General features: G+C 48.6%; 1 protein-coding gene across 5 annotated transcripts in view; it reads left to right on the top strand.

Moving 5' to 3' along the window:
* SLC8A3 (solute carrier family 8 member A3) overlaps window positions 1–16,330 on the top strand; it is a 113,971-nt gene that overhangs the window by 90,639 nt on the left and 7,002 nt on the right. For 2 of the 5 annotated variants that reach the window (XM_032112371.1, XM_032112369.1), the window contains exons 3-4: window positions 1,047–1,150; window positions 10,327–10,344. In XM_032112371.1, coding sequence (XP_031968262.1) covers window positions 1,047–1,150; window positions 10,327–10,344 — 122 coding nt within the window. The remainder of the gene's footprint in view (window positions 1–1,046; window positions 1,151–10,326; window positions 10,345–16,330) is intronic. The other 3 variants (XM_032112367.1, XM_032112370.1, XM_032112372.1) reach the window with 2 other exon arrangements.

Here is a 16,330-nt window from a genome sequence, read left to right as displayed (position 1 = left end):
CAGCATCTCAGGAGACCATTGCCCAGCCCTGGTCCTATGGGTTGTTCCAGTCAGCCCTGTGTTAGAAAGAGATGGGAATCAAGGCCTGGCAGAGAAGCAGCTCTGTGACTTCTGAGAAGGTCTGGGCAAAGGCTGTGCAACCCCTGGTCTGGTTGCCACAGAGCAACTCTGGGAGCAGGAGCTGACGACAAGGAGGAGCTGATGTCCGCTTTGGTTTGCCTGGGGGCTCACAGCATCTGTGTGCATTGCAGGGGTACTGGAGGGAGCCACATGAGCTGGCCTCAGGGAGAAGAGGCTAGCCCTGCTCCAGTGCCCAGGGCATTTCCTTTTGAGCCTTGGAGGCATTGTCCCATTGTGTCCCCTGTGAGGTCCCAGCAAAGGTGTCCGTCCCCTGGGAAGGCTTTGTCCTCATTTGGGGAACAGGAGAGGAGGATGAGGTAGATACTATCAAGGAGAGAAAGCAGTAAGATGTGCCATTTTAAAAATGGGAGTTAGAACCATCAGCCTCCCTTGCAGCTGGTGGAGTTGTAGCCACTGGCAGAGACCTACCTCACCCCACTGGGAAATGTGTCTCTCTCTTCTCCTCTGGTTCCTAGCCCAGAGTCCTTGCAAATTTATTATTAATCATGAGGGTATTATTACTGTATTTATTATTAATGGTAAGAAGAAATTGGTCTTCCAGCTAAAACACAGTGGGTAGCTCAAGGTGGTGGTCCCTGGCACTTTTCAGGCAGCCAGTACCCTTTCCATTACCATCTGACACTGAAAAAAATGCGCTGCAGAAGTCACCTTCCACTAACCATCAGCAAGGTCCTCCTCCCACTTTTCCCTCCCTCCTCACTCCCTTGCCAGCCCCCTCTGCCCTAACACCCCCGCTCCCGAGGAGCCGCTGCGAGGATGCCGTGTCCGACAGGCAGGCCAACGCACACCGCCCCAGCGGGAAGGGGCTGCGTGCCAGGAGCCCGCGCCGCCGCCGCTGCTGCTGCCGCCTCACCTCCAGCCAGCCGACCCGCTGTACACAGTTGTCTCTCTTGTTGTCCCTACAGGAAGACCATAAGGGTTAAGATAGTAGATGAGGAGGAATACGAAAGGCAGGAGAATTTCTTCATTGCCCTTGGTGAACCGCAATGGATGGAACGAGGAATATCAGGTGTGAGATCCTTTATGAAAAAAAATGAAAAAAAGAAAAAAAACCAGAATCAAGTATCCAAACCCCAAATCCAGAAAATATAACCTTCTTTCTCCTCCTTACCCTTCCTCCTTTTCTCCTCCTCCTGTAGAGGGATCGACTTTTACTCTTTGCCCTCCTGTATTCTTGCTCTTACCTGTTTCTGTGTGATCTCTGCCTTAAGAGCCTAGCTTACTTCTGATCCTCCTTTTGTGCAATGCTTGAGCCTCGGAGGCTGTGTTATTTTGATTGGGTTTCCTTGTCTTGATCTGTTTTTTGTTCTGAGCACACCTCTGCTGTTCTCCCTGCTCCTGCTTCTTTGCCAGGACCTTGGGGAATGCAAAAGGCAAGAGAAGAGTGTAATGCATGGCTGCCCCTTTCAGCTCCTCCTGTACTCCCTCCTGTCCTTCCCTCTGTTGTTGCCTCTAGTGGCATTACTTTGGTGCTCTTGGGTCCCTATGAAGCGTGGTGAAAAGCCCACAGGAGAAGAGGGAAGGTGTGAAGTAACTTGGCTTGCTTTTTTTGGGAAGTGGTTCTTCATGTCTTCCGTTTGAAAACCCCTTTAATGTGTCACAGACAATCACAGTCTGTCATGTAGAGGGTGTGAAGCTCTGCTGAGGTCCTACTTCATCAGCCGTGAGAGCCAGGATCTCCCAGCAGACCAGGATTCATAGTTGGAATAAACCCAGACTTATGGTTGTACCTTGCCTCCATGCATCTTTGGCCTTGTCCTATATGGTTTGACCTCTTTCTCACTGAGTCTTGCCACTGGCTTCACTAGCTTTGGAGTGGCCTGGGAGGGCCAAGACTTAAACAGAGGCACTTTACAAAAGGGAATTCAAATCCACCTTCTGGGTGCCTGTTACAGAGTAGAGCCAGATGTGTGTGGCCACAGGCTTATTTCTGCTCTCAGGTGCTGCTGTCGGTGATGGGACACCTGGCAGCTGCCCGTGCACTGCACAGCACAGCTTTCCCTTGCTGAAACGTCTTCTGTCTCTTACCTCACCAGCACAGCAGCTGCCCTCTGGCCAGTCCAAGCACCCATACACAGCTCCATAGGATGTTCAGGATAGACACAGGTTACGTTAGCTTGTCAGTATCATATAGCATCCGTGGACTTGTAAAATGTAAACCCATATTTTAATGCTGTCAGACTGCTTCCTGCAGCCCGTAGGCAATGAGGGATATCAGGTTTCACTTCGTCAAGCACAGGCCCTTGGATTTCACCAAAGTCCAACTGCTCTTGAGCAGAAGCAGTGACCAACCTTGCCATATCCCATAGGAGTATGTCCCAGCAATCAGTTGCCCTCCAAGGTAAAGATGTGAGCATGGCTGCTAGGTAGAAGTTGTCTGGCCTCAGCTTGTAGCCACTAGTTATTTTACTGCTTTTTTCCCATCATATAAAAGAACTATATAGTGCCACAGCTTCCATGTAGGTATCTGCTCACTACACCCATGCAGTCCCTTCCCATCCATGAGTCCAGGAGGTCCAGGAGGAAAATCACAGGCCTCTGGCCTTCTGCTTACGCACTTGGCAGCTTGGAGCAACACCGTGAATTTTTTCTCAGCTGTCTGTTCTCTGTGAATCCTGAATCCTTTTCTAAACAATGAGCAGAATAAGGATACAGAGACAGAATTGGGCTGTTTCTATGAAGTCCCACATTTCTTTTTCCTATACAGATTGTGTTGCACCTGGCTGAATAAGAAAAAGTGTTTGAAAAAAATCCAAATGGCCCCTGAAGTGGACCAGTTGTAAAACGTCCTCATTATTATTAGGACTACGAAGCCAGTTTGCTGTATCATGTATCTCTTATTTACATCAATATCAGCTGGAGTCAGTGTGACTGAGTTGCAACAGGCAGAGAGGAGATCAGAGCTGGACTAAAGTGATCTGCAGCACAGAGCCTGTGGGCCAGGAGGTGAGGGCACGCCCTTGGACCCTCTTTTGCCTGGAGGAAGTAAAGGATCATGCTAGGGAGGAGATGCAGGGCCCTGGTTGACCTCATTAGAGAAAAGTCAGAGTGAGAGCACCATGGTTTTAAAATCTAAGAGGCAGAAGATTAAACTGCATTTGTAAATGTTGCTGGCACAAGGTGGCACAGTCGCTACACTAATCCAGGGCATCTGGAAAGATCCCCAGCTCCATAGCGCTGCACATTGCGGCATCTCTGATGAGCCTACCTTGTGCCTGGTATGAAGAATGAGGAGCTACGTGAGGCTTTCCCATAGAGAGCATTGACAGTGATCAAGAGCAGACGCTGTGGCCAGCAGCTTCACGGAGTGCATGCATGAGCAGCTGGCTCCCGGCGGAGAGGAGGCAGCCCAGGCCGTGCACAGGCCGGCACATGCTCGGGCATCGTGCGACGTGCCATGTGGCTTGGGGAAGGGGTGCTCATGCTGACTGCAGCACACGTGTTCCTGCCAGCATTGTGCAGGTGCTGCCATTGCCCCGCGCCCACAGACAGGGAAAATCCCACACCACAGTCCCCTAGCTTGGCCTTTGCTGGGGATTTGCTGTGGTGATGGATGTGCCCCCACGCGACTCACGTGGCAAGGGCAAAGCACAGCTTCTGCCTCTCCTTGGGAGTTCAGGCCTGGTTGCTCTAGAGGTAGAGTCTCTATGGGTTTTGGCTACCCATGCATTTGTTCCCTGTGCTGCAAAAGATGTGGGTTTCTTGACAGTGTGTCCTTGTTTTGCTGTTACTTCCCATTTAGCTGTGTCACACTGAGCCTGTGTCTAAGGAGCTGTGGAACTGTTGATGTTCTCAGCTATTCACAGTGTCTTCAAAACCTCTTCTGGCTCCTCTGGAAGCAGGGTAGCGTTGGGTGCCTCAGATGAGTGGCGGTCGTGTTGGATGTAATCTGCAATCCAGGTCACTCAGAGACAGCCAGTTGTGCCTGCCCTGCCATAGCTTTGTGCTGAGGGCCTGTACCAGGCCCAGGACCTCTCCATGCAGAGGGCAGCTCCTAGCTGACCTTAGGGATACAAACTGTGTGGCAGTGATGAAATCAGGGGTGAAATGTTCCCTGAAGTGATGGCAGAGCTGATGACAGGGAGTAGTATGTGCTTTTCAAACCAGCTTGGGGAAGAGTTTGAGTGGTTTATTTTGAGATGCAGGACTTGGTCTGGAGCCTGGTGCTATTCAGACCCAGTGTGCTGTCCCTGAGGGTACCCACACTGCTGCAGGCTGCGGTGGCAGTGGTTCCTGACAGACATGCAGTGGAGGAGGATGGCAGGTGCGAGCAGGGCTTGCTACCACATGGTTGATTTGCATTGCTGTCTGTGCTGTCCTGTACACCTGCCAATATAAAGCAGTCACCTTCAGTCAAGGGAATTTCTCCTTAGCCCTAACCAGAGCTGTGGGGCACAGGGGTCTCCAGGAGGGTCTCTGTGAGGGTCAGAGCTCAGCATGAAATTCATCCTGTTGCTCTTGCTCTCTGCACTTGCTAGTACCTTACTGGAGGAAAAATCATCTCTACTCAGAAGTGTTTCTGTGGTGATCCAAATGCAAATGCCTGTCTTCAGGTTGACCAGGGCTTGCAGAATGCAGGACAGCCACTGATACAGCCTTTTAACAGAAACATTTTGCATCATCTGCAGATGCTGCTTCTCACTGTTCACCCCCAGTTACATCAGTGTCATGCTGCTTTGAGCCTTGGGACACTCAGTTGTTAATCCTTGCCGTAAGGAGAGCTGGCCACTTACTCCTGTTACATAAATGCTACATCTACTTTGTCTTGCAGGTCATCTGTTCTTTTTCACCAATCACTTTCTGCAGCTGGAGTTTTTCGAAGTCTTTCTGATCATCCAAACAAATCACATCAAGTAGTTTTACTATAGCAGCTCTTTTTGTTGACATGCTCCAATAATTCAAAGAGATGAGAACAGATCTGAGATTGGTATCTTGCCAGCCTGGCCTGTGATGACGACCAGTACTGACTCAGTAGTGGCATATCAGATGCACAGAGCACTGGCAAAGATGGCACTTGCTGCAAGCTTGTTATATTGAAATGAATGAGTAAAAAGAAATCAAAGAGAGAGACTCACATTCTTTGCTTAGCCAAGAAGGTAAATGTTGCTTTTCTTTATCCTGCTGGCAATTTCCCAGGTTTCCTGACTTTTTTATCCTCTCTGTTTCTAAAAAATTAATCTTCAAATCCTTCTTGTCTCACCTTTCCTCTATATGCACAGTCATGTAAACTGAATCCCTGTTTACTGAGCGCTGCAGGGTTTTGAAGCCTCCCAGCACCTTGAACCACATTTCTGGACATCCTTTTTTCAGCACCTGTTTAAAGGGTTCCTGCAGTGAAACGAGTCTCTTCCTTTATGACAAGATGCTGTCTGTTGGTTTGACTCTTGCTCTCATGGCAACTCTGCTATTGTGTCAGCTCACAACTCAGAATGAGGATTTTGCTGCTGTTCCAGCAGGATTTTGGAGTAATACTTTCTTCACACATCAGCTTTCACACTTTTTTCCATAGTCCTGGATTACAAGAGAAAAACTTGCTTTGTGTTCCCTGGATGAAGTTGCTCTTCTGCTTAAGTTGTGGCTAATCTTAAGTGCTGATACAGCCTGAATGGCAAGGGAGGCTACTCCGGGAGATTTCACTTGATTGCAGATAATGGTGAAAATAGCATTTGGAAAAATATGTTACATGAGGGTGACTGGGAATCAGCTTGTGAGAATTCAGCTCATGGGACAGTGGTGGAAGATTCAACCTCAGGGCTGATGCTTGAAGGCTGAGTCTTGAGGGTTATGTTTTGTAAAAGAGACTGACAACCTTCATGCAAAGTTTTGCTTCAGAAAGCATGTCTCCCACAAGATACGACTTTGCTGGATGTGGGAGTACAGATGGCTGGCAAACACTATTAACAGCTGGTTGGCATGCCCTGGCTTGGGAAGATTTTGTCTGAAGTTTTCTCAGCCCTGCCAGCACAGAGTCAACTGGTGCAGACAAATCTCATAGCGCATCTCCTTCTAATGGAGTGTCAGCACCTCTGATGGGAAAGCTTTGTGCCCGGGGGGAGGATGTGGCTGGGAGTCACAGAGGAAGGATTACACTGCAAAGAAGGAAGAATTCCCAGCTTGGATTGATCCATCAAGTTACCTATATCAAAATATCGATGGAATTATTTGACTTGGTACAAAGATCCATACCTGTTAAAGATAAGCTGTATTGCTACATGAGCACATGTGCTGCAGTTTTCTGAAGTGTGGACAGATACTAAGAAACTCCTTCTTCATCAACTCCCATCAGCTGCTGATGAGAATAGCAAAAAAATGTTAGATTGCTGTTACCTCATTCCCTCAAGATTTAATAATTTCCTCTCAGCTCTGTGATTAAGCTGAACGCTGCTGATTCTCCTGATGGAGAGGAGTCTCTTAAGAGTCTGCAAAAGCTTTGCTATTGACTTCAATAATAATAGCGTTCAAGTTAATGCTGCAAAATCTCTGCCTTGTTTAGCCTATAAAAAACCCCATGTTTACAGCTCTTCACAATCTATTAGGGAAACAGTTTGCTCACCTCAGTGAGCAAATCTGGAGGCAGAGCCTGTGGACAGTTTCATCTGAAAGATGGAGGATCCTTATCTCTTCGGGGAACTGAGCCTGTGTTTTATAAGGTCACTTCTTGGTCACCTTTGAGTGGGCAGGGGATGGAGGCCGTGTGTTCGCTTTGCCTTGGCTTCCTGTGACTGCCCTGCTGTGCCACTGGGAGTCTCCTCAAAATTCATCCTCCCCTCCTTCATTTCAGCTCACTGTCTAAATCCCAGGCCTTTAACAAGGATCCTCTTAGCTACACAGTGGCTTCTCTGAGTCTTTAGGGATACTGATTAGAAAAGATTTATGGTACTGAAGAATGAGTCCAGAATAAAGCATGCATCATAGTCTGTGAGGTAAAGAGCAGAGAAAAGTATTTCACTGTTTAGAAAAAGGTTAGGACATGCATTCAGTACATCAGGTTGCTGTAAACACAGGATTGCTGGATTGCTCATCTGCTTCAGTCCCAACCCTGGTTCCTCTTGGTTTAAGCTTTTTGGAGTTAAAGCAGGAGGGAATGAAATTCCTGATCTCTAACCCACACCAACATGCATGTCACAGCAGAGTCTGACCTCAAACTGTATCAAAAGCATGCAGATGAAATGGCTTATTAGTAAACAGATTTTTTAGCAGCTTTTTTAAATTCAGGTTTAGATTGTCCAGTTTCAGGGGTGGCAGGGGAAGCAGAGTTCATGCATGCAATTTTGACTTTACCTAGTCAAAACCAAGCCTTCAAGGCAGAGAAACCCCAGTGAAGGAGCAACTGGGATCCAGAGCTAAAGGCTCTCCTGGGTGAGTCAGCATCACAGCCCCCTTATCTGCAGGCACATGTGTTTGTCCACAATCACACCATGCAAGGGTTAGGTAAGGGATACTGGGGATTGCTATTTTGGATTTGGCTGCGGAGCTAATTTTAGCAGTTCCCTGTAAGAGTACACATCAAGCCTCTGAGACTACCTGAGATGCCAAGAGCAGTGAGGTGGCCTGGCTTGGCCCCATAAGGAGCGTGATGTGCAGAGCAGCAGTGCAGGAGAGGGAGAGGTGCCCTGGAGAGGACTGGAGGGATGCAGCCCAGGCTGGGGAGAGTGGAAGGAGGCTTGTGGGATGGGAACAGCACGGAGGCCATCAGTGAAGCTGGTACAGGTACAGCATCCCCAGATGGGCTGTCAGAAAACATTACAGGTCAGGGCTAAGGGCACATTAGCAGATGTGTGTGCAGGAAGAAAGCTGTAGTCCGTGAAATCATTTTCTTGCTTGCATGCACAGCATTCACTCAGAAATATAAAGATAAAATAATCCTTTGGCTTTCTGCATGCTGTATTCTTGATGTTTCATTCATAGCTTTGTAGGCTTCTTCAAATATTCATGTATTATATCATAAGTGAAAGGGAGAAAAATTGTTCTTTTTCAGGCTCACAAGCAAATGGGGAAAAAAATAAACTCAAATCCCAGAGTAGTATAGTAACAGTTTTAAGAAACTTGAGGAGCCAATGATTTTTTTAATAGCCACAGTAGCTTAGGGTCCCAGTAATATTTCATTATATTACATTTGAACACCAAATCGACCCATTGTACTGATGCTTGTAATTGCAAAAGGCAAATTAAATTTCTGCACATTGTCTGGAGAACCAGAAGACCATGGAATAGTAAGGAGGTCACATGACAGCAGGAACTGCAGCAGGACAGAGCTACAAGGAAACTCCAGATGCTACCAGGGGCAGTGATGAGCCTGTTGGAGACTCCAGGAGAGGTGCGTGGATGACAAGAGGTGGTGCAGGCAGAGCAAACATCCCATTGCATCTTGTGGCTCAGTGGCACTGTACTTAATGCAGAACATACTCATGAATGGTTTCCCTAAAGTTTTTGACTCTCAAAAGGAATTGACCCTGAAACAGAAGGGATGCTCAGCAAGGAGCCTCTCCATTTTACCTTCCTCTTTCACTGTGCCTCTACCTGCCCTCATGGACAAGGGAGATCTCTCGGATTGCCCACAGTACTTCCAGCTTGGGAGATGGCTTGGTGGATGAAGATCATGACTGGATCAGTGTCTCTCTGCAAACTGTTGGGAAAGCTGTGCCCATGGTTGCTGCTCAACAGAGCAAGGAAGTGACTGGGTGTCAGGACTCAGGATTAGTTTCCCTGGCTCTGCCATGGATGCGCTGTGCGACCTTTGATAAATTGCTTAGGAAATCACTTTCAAATGGCACAGATACAATTGGGTGCATCTGTATAAAAGTCCTGCTTTTCAGAGGCTCGAACCAGCAAGTCGGGGAAAATTAGCACTTTTGGACTCCAGCCCACTTCTGAGTTTGCAAAATGTTCCCTTTAGCTTCTTTTTTTTTTTTTTTTTGGCTTGCTTCGCCATCTGTCAAATAGGGCTGTTAATACTGACTCAGTCTTTGTACAGAGTTTTAAGCTTCTGAGACTAAAAGCGCATGATAATAAGTGTTAGTAGTAATTACAATACTGTCATCACATGCAACCAAGTCTTCAAGGATTGGTTTGCTGTTTGAAAGACAAGTAGAAGTTAAAGCTAAGGTACAGACTTGGTGCTTGGCCCCTCTCAAAGGCCGTTTGAGGTTTTTTGCTATACGGACTCTGCTGTAGCTAGTTTGATACCTGGATGTAAGCTGTGGCTGTCTGTGGATAACACTTAAGAGGGATCCAGTCAGATGTTTCTTTGTGACAGCTCTGGGGAGTGGGGAAATCACGAGAGGAGAGGGTCAAGGGGTCACTGCCCAAGGGGCTGAGCTGTGTCTGTATGGAAAGCCAGGGTCAGGTCATCCCTTGCAAGAACCTTCGCCCCTTTCTCCTCCTTTCCTCCCACCTCACATCTCACAGGACCATGCAGTCACATGGCCTGTGTCCATGCAGCACTGTCAGGCAAACCAGCAGTTTGGAACAAAGAGAACCAGGAGGACTCAAGCAGTGATGCTTTACATGTGCCTATGCTCCTCTAGGCACCCTGACCCGCTGAAAGTGGTACCTGTGGGATGTGGGATAGGTGTAGGTGAGCCAGGGCATCATCCTGAGGGATGATGCATGGCCATGTTACCCCCTGCCCCTATTGACACTGGAGGCTGCCTGTTTTATCAATGCCTCCTGATGCTGCTGACCTCGTTGAGCTGCCCATCAACCTTCTCTTCTCAGTACCTACAAGTTTATTGGGGGTCCTCAGTTGTGCCAAGCCCCGCCACAACCACACCTACCCGTTAAGCAGTGGCACCTCCCATGCCTTTGGGTCAGTTAGGGTTGTATCAGGCCCCAATGGCAAGAGTAACTGCCCTCCTTGCTCCCTTTCCCTTTCCCTCCTTGCCACTTCCCCCCAGCTGCATCCCATCCTTCTGCCTTTGCTTGGGGGGAGGGGGTGACTTTGGGGAGCCAGTGCTCTGGTGCTCACTGGAGCACCCCAGTCTCTTCTCCATCGTGCTGCTGTGGTGTCTGCTCCCCAGCCTGTTCCCTACATGCAGCCCTCGTGAGCTCGCACACTGCCTTGCACCGTGTCCATTGCTCACTGACAGCCTTCATCTGCAAAACAGCTTTTCCCCATCAGATACTAACTTTTTCCCTTTTTTTCTTTTTTCTCTCTGTCTTTCTCATGTTCTTCTCTCACCACAGCCCTACTGCTCACGCAAGGTAAGTGCTTTTTCTCCTTTCCTCTGGCTGCTCAGGCTCTCTTTTTGTCCCCTTTGGTCAGACCCCCCATGTTTGTGTTTGCTGTGTTGTAGACAACCCTAGCTCATGGTGTTTGTGTCTAGCATGAACTAGTTAAGAGCAGTACAATTAAGAAAATAACAGCAATTGATTGACATCTAAGAGCGTTTCCCATATTCCAGATTTTTCCTTGCAGTTTGGGGGAAATGATCCAGACAGAGTTGCAAAGCAACACATACAGCTGTGCCTGGTCTGAAGCTGTGACTCGAGCCTCTCTTTAGGCAACTCTGGTGCTTGGGTTGTGCTGATGCACTGGGGAAGACAGGGATTTCTGGAGGGAGGTGGCATCCCTGCAGTGTGGGACAGTGTTGCCTGGGGTGGGCAAGGGTACAAGGTTGTGCAGGTGTCCCCTTCCCATGGAGGGTCACATGTCACCCCTCAGTGCCTTCACCCATGTGCTCTCCACCTCCCATCCTGGGGGGTCCCCAGGATGTGCCCAGCGCCAGAGCAGTACTACCAGAATATGATCAGCACCAGCACCATTTCCCTCCTCACCCTCAGCTCTGGCTCTGCACTCTTCATCTCCTCTCCCTGTGTCAGGATTTCATGTGTATTAATACTGAGCCCCTCTTCCTTGCCTGAAATCCCCATTACACTGGTCTGTCTCTATCCCACTGTGGTGCAATGTACGCCTCCTGTATTGTCATTATTCCTTCAATTCCAGATGTGATTACTGTTGAATTTGCACTAAGAAGCATTTCTTGGAAGATAAGGGTGGGCATGCAGGGTGCAGAGAGGAGCTCAAAATCCCACAGGTTTGTGAGCAGAGCTGAAAACCAAAGCATTCATGATGCCTGAGCTGTGCTGCAAATCAAAGGAGCCACATCTGCCATGCAGGCTTCAGTCCTGCCCCTTTTTGGAGGATGCCAAATCTGCTGCACAGGGGATGTCCTGAGCCCGTTGGCTATTGGACTAATTAGAAAATTGCTAGTGGCAGGCAGAAATCCCCAGTTCCCCAAATACCAGCTTAGGGTGTTTATGGAAAACTCCTCAGAATGGTTTGGATGGTTTCCTTTGTTACCTCTTCAGATCCAGGAGGACTAAAAATAAGTTGAGCACAGCCTGCTTCCCAGTAATTTCATTGCTTTAATTCAGTAGCTGCCTAATTTGATCAGAACCCCGGGAACCAAATAATTCCTATTAAAATAACATAACTTTCCTCCCTCTGTTGTGATCCAGCCTGATTGCTTTTGGCAGCCGTTATTGGAGAACTTGGTCACCAGCAATGAAAAGTTACTTTTCAGTTCATAAGGGAGAGCCTTCTGTCTGGTGAGGGGTCCCTGGGGTTCCCCCCTTGCCGAGCTGCCTCAGGGTGCCCTCTGTGCATGTGACGTGTGTTGGGCTCGCGGTGCTTGGCTCCCACATGTGCCTCAATCCAGCAGCAGGCCGGCAAGCAGGCACGTGCTGGAGTGTCACTCAGCAGCAATCACAGCTAATCAGCAGGGAGACAAGCAGCATCCTCGTTTAGTCCGTGTCATGTTAGATTTAGGTTACACAGGCGCGCGGGAATCTTTGTTTAAAAACTGCATTATTGAACGTTTCAGTGGAATCCGTCACTCCTGTGCTTCATCCCTTGCCTCCTGGAGCAGCTTGCACAGCTCTTCCTGGGCAGCATCCCATTCCTAGGGATGTGTCTCTGGGACTGACTGCCCTGGCTCTCCTCTGCAGCCCTGTCCCCAGCCATGGCAACGCTTTGGCAGCCCCTGCAGGGCCAGCACCTGCACAGCCCCCGCTCACAGGAGTGATCCCTTCTCTTCACAAAAGGTGTGGGTGCCCTGATGGATGAGGCCAAGTGGCAATGCCTCTCTTGTCCCAGGAGTCCTTACCTTGGGTGAAATGAGGGATCCTGACTTCGGCCCCTCAGCCCTGCAGGGCCCTCCCAAGGAAAACAATGCTGTGAATTTTACACAAGGTGAAGTAATTAGGCAGGGCACAGGTTCTTCTCAGCATTTATTTCTTCCAAATGGGCTCTTTGAGCCAGATTTGCAAGGCCATGCAAAGCTTGGCCATGTGTCCAGCACCAACTGTTCAGGCTTCAGAATAGAATGGGGTAGCTGAGAGTCTGGGGGTTTTTTAACCTTCTGTTTTGACACTGGCAGTGTCAAAGAGTATACAGATCTCTCTGTATACTCTTTATACAGGAAAATACTTGATACCAAAGTGCATAGGTGTTCCAGTTGTCCCTGCCTTTGCCAGCAGTGGAAGATCTGTTCTGCAGGTCTTTCCAGCCTTTGCAAAAGTCACTGAAAGCCTGAGCACAGCCTTTGCTTGAAAGTTCTTGGGCTCAAGTGATCTAAATCTTTGAAGGGATGTGGAATTATCTAAATGGTAGATACTTCTGTATCATATTTTCTATATATTCATCCAGTTCAAAGAAAATATTTCTAAATATGTTTCTTTATTTATGCATTAAAACTCCCATGTCCACTTTGCACTGGGAAAGACTGGGGAACAGAGATGCCAATTGTCTGGCCAGTCGGGGGTGGTTATGTCAGCAGCAATCTCAAGGCAGGGCCAGGAGGGGAGTAATGCTCAGTTCCCAGCTCTGTGCCTTAGCCTCCCTCTCATGAATGTGCAGCATTTCCCAGTTAGCATTAAGGAACACTGGGGCATGTATACAGGATGTATCATGTCTCAAAAATAGCTTTCAGGGCTAAGTAAGCAGATTCCTTACATTTTAGAAAGCAGCCCAGGCTGCCAGTGCTTGTATGTGTGCATGTGCTTCCATAAAGGGCATATCCATATGCTAATCTCCAAAGCCAGAGTGTCTTTTAGCCAGAAGTCTTCCCCACTTGTGACTGACAGCTTGACAGTGCTCTGGAGAGAGGAACTCATTCATGCCCACTATTTACTTTGTTTAACCAGGATTATATCATATTAAGCCCCAACAAAAAAAACAAGATCCCATTTTAATTGTTGTTTTAATTTCTTCCTAGCAGCACAGTCCCCAAAAGGGGTGACCTTCATGCAGATATATGACCACTCCAGAAATGGATGGAGACAAGATTAACTCGAGGAGTGTGAAATGGCCTTCACAGCAATCTTTCCTGAATACATTGCTGGTTTTAATCCAATTTATTCAGCAAGTGTCAGGGAATACAAACTGGTCTGTGGTTGTTTGGTAGTCTTGCAGCATTGCCTAGGTGATGAGTATCTACCTCTTTGATGGTGTTACAGGGCCTTCCCATTGCCCTGTTTCAGCTCAAAAGATGCAGGGGCCAGATTACACCATAGAAATGGTCTTTATCTAACTTTGATTTATAATGTGTCCAGGAAGCCACAGGCAATGTCTAGTTCCCATTTGATTCCCCCCAGTCTGAAGGTGGTTGAGCGGGCAAGCAATGCATGATGTGGGAGCCCAGTTCAGTGCTCCCCTTTCCCTGTAAGAAATATAAGGAGGAGGGGATATGCTTACAGTATTTCGAGCCCAAGAAATGGCCTCTCATGTGCTGGTCTGAAAGCGCTTTGCAGATCACTGCAGCTCAAGTCCTGGGATGGCCCTGCAGGCATAAGTTGAGAGAGACAGACTGAGACAGACATGGGGTGAAAGCTGAGCAGTGAGCATGGCAGGGACATGCCCAGGGCTGCAGAGCACAGCAGTGGCAGGACCATAACCAGGAGCTGCTGAGCCTCCTTGTCTGTCATAGCTTTAAAGGTCTGAACAAAGCAGAATGAGAGCATGGAGTGGTTTATCTAAAAACCTCTCCTTGTTCCTTTCCTAGTGGGTATCAGCTGTGGCCGTTGCTACAGCCCAAGCAAAAGCGGACTTCATCCTCATTCCTCCCATCCAGGCTTTGATTTTACCAGACCTGTTGTCTCACCTGCTTGTAGCATATTCTCTCTGACCCATTGGCTCCCTGGCACCAGGAGCAGGGTACCTTGGTGCAGCAGCTGGCACAGCAGCCCCAGCTTGCCTGGCCTCAGCAGCCTATGTGTGCTCCTGCAGCCCAGAGAGGTTCCTAACACTCAATGGTAGCACATACCTAGGTGCCAGAACAGGTAGGGTCTAGGGGACCCCTCTCTGCCCACCTTATTCTTCCCAAGGAGGAGATGGAGGCAGTCCAGAAGGTCCTGGCAAGCTCTGTTCTCGATAGGCACAGCCAGACCTTATCAGGCTTATTTGGAGTTGACAGCAGGGAGTCCAGGGTGCAATCCGCATTGAAAAGTAGGTACTGATGCAGATACAAACAGAAATCAGGCTAGCTAATAATTAAGCTGCAGCTTGGCAGCATTCACCTTGACAGACTTGACCTTGCAAATTAAATATCTGTCTCCCAACACACACACCCCCCATCCTCACTGGTTTATTTGTCTTAGCCCTTGGTAGTCTTCTTTGCAGGCTACCACACTGGGGTGATGTGTGACACACCTCACAGATGTCCTGTCTCTGCTTCCTGGAGGAGCCCTCCAAGACCCCAGCCCTATACCAGACTGCATGGGCGCATGTTCCACACTTGCTGCAGGGGCAACCTCCTGTGGCTCCACAGGCAGGATGATGTACCCTGTGCTGGCTGAAGCACTTCCCTGAAAAGCAGGAACATTGGGATTGTTCTCGGCCACTGGGTTGGTGTAAGAGTTTATTCCTTTTCAGCTGTTGGGTCAGTACACACAGGGTCAACTCAGCCCTCAGCATCCCTTTGAAACAGGCAGACCCAACAGGCCTGGAACAGGTTGAGGATGGGATGTGGTGTTTTGCAGAGGTTGGCACTGATTCCTGCCACAAGATGCTCATGTGTCCTAAACAGTAGGTGGGCAGAATTGGTGAAATCATGTAGGTGCTTCATATCACTCTTTGAAGGTGCTTAGCTCCCCCCCTTAACTGTATGGCAAGTATAGTTTGGGGCAAAAAAATGTCAGCTGTGCTCCTAAATTTGTCCGTCCTGCCACTGCCTTAATTTCAGAGGACAGTCAGCAGCCTGGTATTTGGCATCTATGGGTCACTTGCACAAGTGCATTGAGCAAGATCCAGCACATACCTGACATGGGAGTCCTGATCTGTGTTTGTCTCCTACATTAGCATGGAGCCTCAGTGTAAATACAATGGCAGCTTAAATATTTTCAGGTGCACCTTTGAAATTTGTTAGGTTTTTGTGCTTTGCTTTCCTGTTGCACATTCACAAATGTGACTGCATTTTAATGAGACATTAAGGAATTACCTCCTTTCTTCCTTATCCAAAAGCTTCCACTATTAATATTTCTATGAGGTACCCATTAGGACGTGCTCCCTGTGCCTGTTCTCCTGTGGTTTGCTTGCAGCTGACATGGAAAGACTTAGCTTGGCAGTCATGTTCAATCATCTGTCCCCATGGGATGCTCTTGACATGACTTCTTGGGTGCCTATGTTCTTGCCTCTGCACCCCAGTTCCCCATACACATGGCAGAGGAGCTGCATGGTGACATCAGGGCCTCCATTATTCATGTCTCCGTGGATGTGCTGTCAGTAGGCTGAAGGTCTCCATTGCCAGTCAGCTTGTCTCTTCACTCCAAGTGGCCTACCTAGGGCTTGAAGGTGCCTCTGGTGGCACTTTGTCGGCTGGCAAGGTGCCTTCTGGAATAGCAGGACTCCCACCACCTTCACTTTGTGGGGTGTCTGGTCCCATGCTCATGCTAGCATCCAGCCCCTAGGCTGACAAACACTCTTGGACATGGTTGTGTTGCTTGATTTACTCTAAGAGCTGCCTGGCAAGTGATTGCCTTGCTCGTTGAATCAGCAGGTGATCCACAGGTAGCTTGTGGAGACAACAAAGCCATCTGCTAGAAGGTGCAAGGTCCTGAAGACACAGGCATGCAGCCTGCCCAACAGCCCTGGACCTGGCACACCAGAGAAGAGACGCAGGAGATCTTCCTCCACAGGGAGGGCTTCAGATCTTGCACTGTCCTGCCTGGTGCAAGTACATAAACTAGCGTA

The sequence above is a fragment of the Corvus moneduloides genome, chromosome 6 (assembly GCF_009650955.1).
Source record: "Corvus moneduloides isolate bCorMon1 chromosome 6, bCorMon1.pri, whole genome shotgun sequence".
Lineage (NCBI taxonomy): Eukaryota > Metazoa > Chordata > Aves > Passeriformes > Corvidae > Corvus > Corvus moneduloides.
The sequence above is the reverse complement of the archived record's forward strand: the minus strand, read 5'-3'. Positions and strand labels throughout refer to the sequence as shown.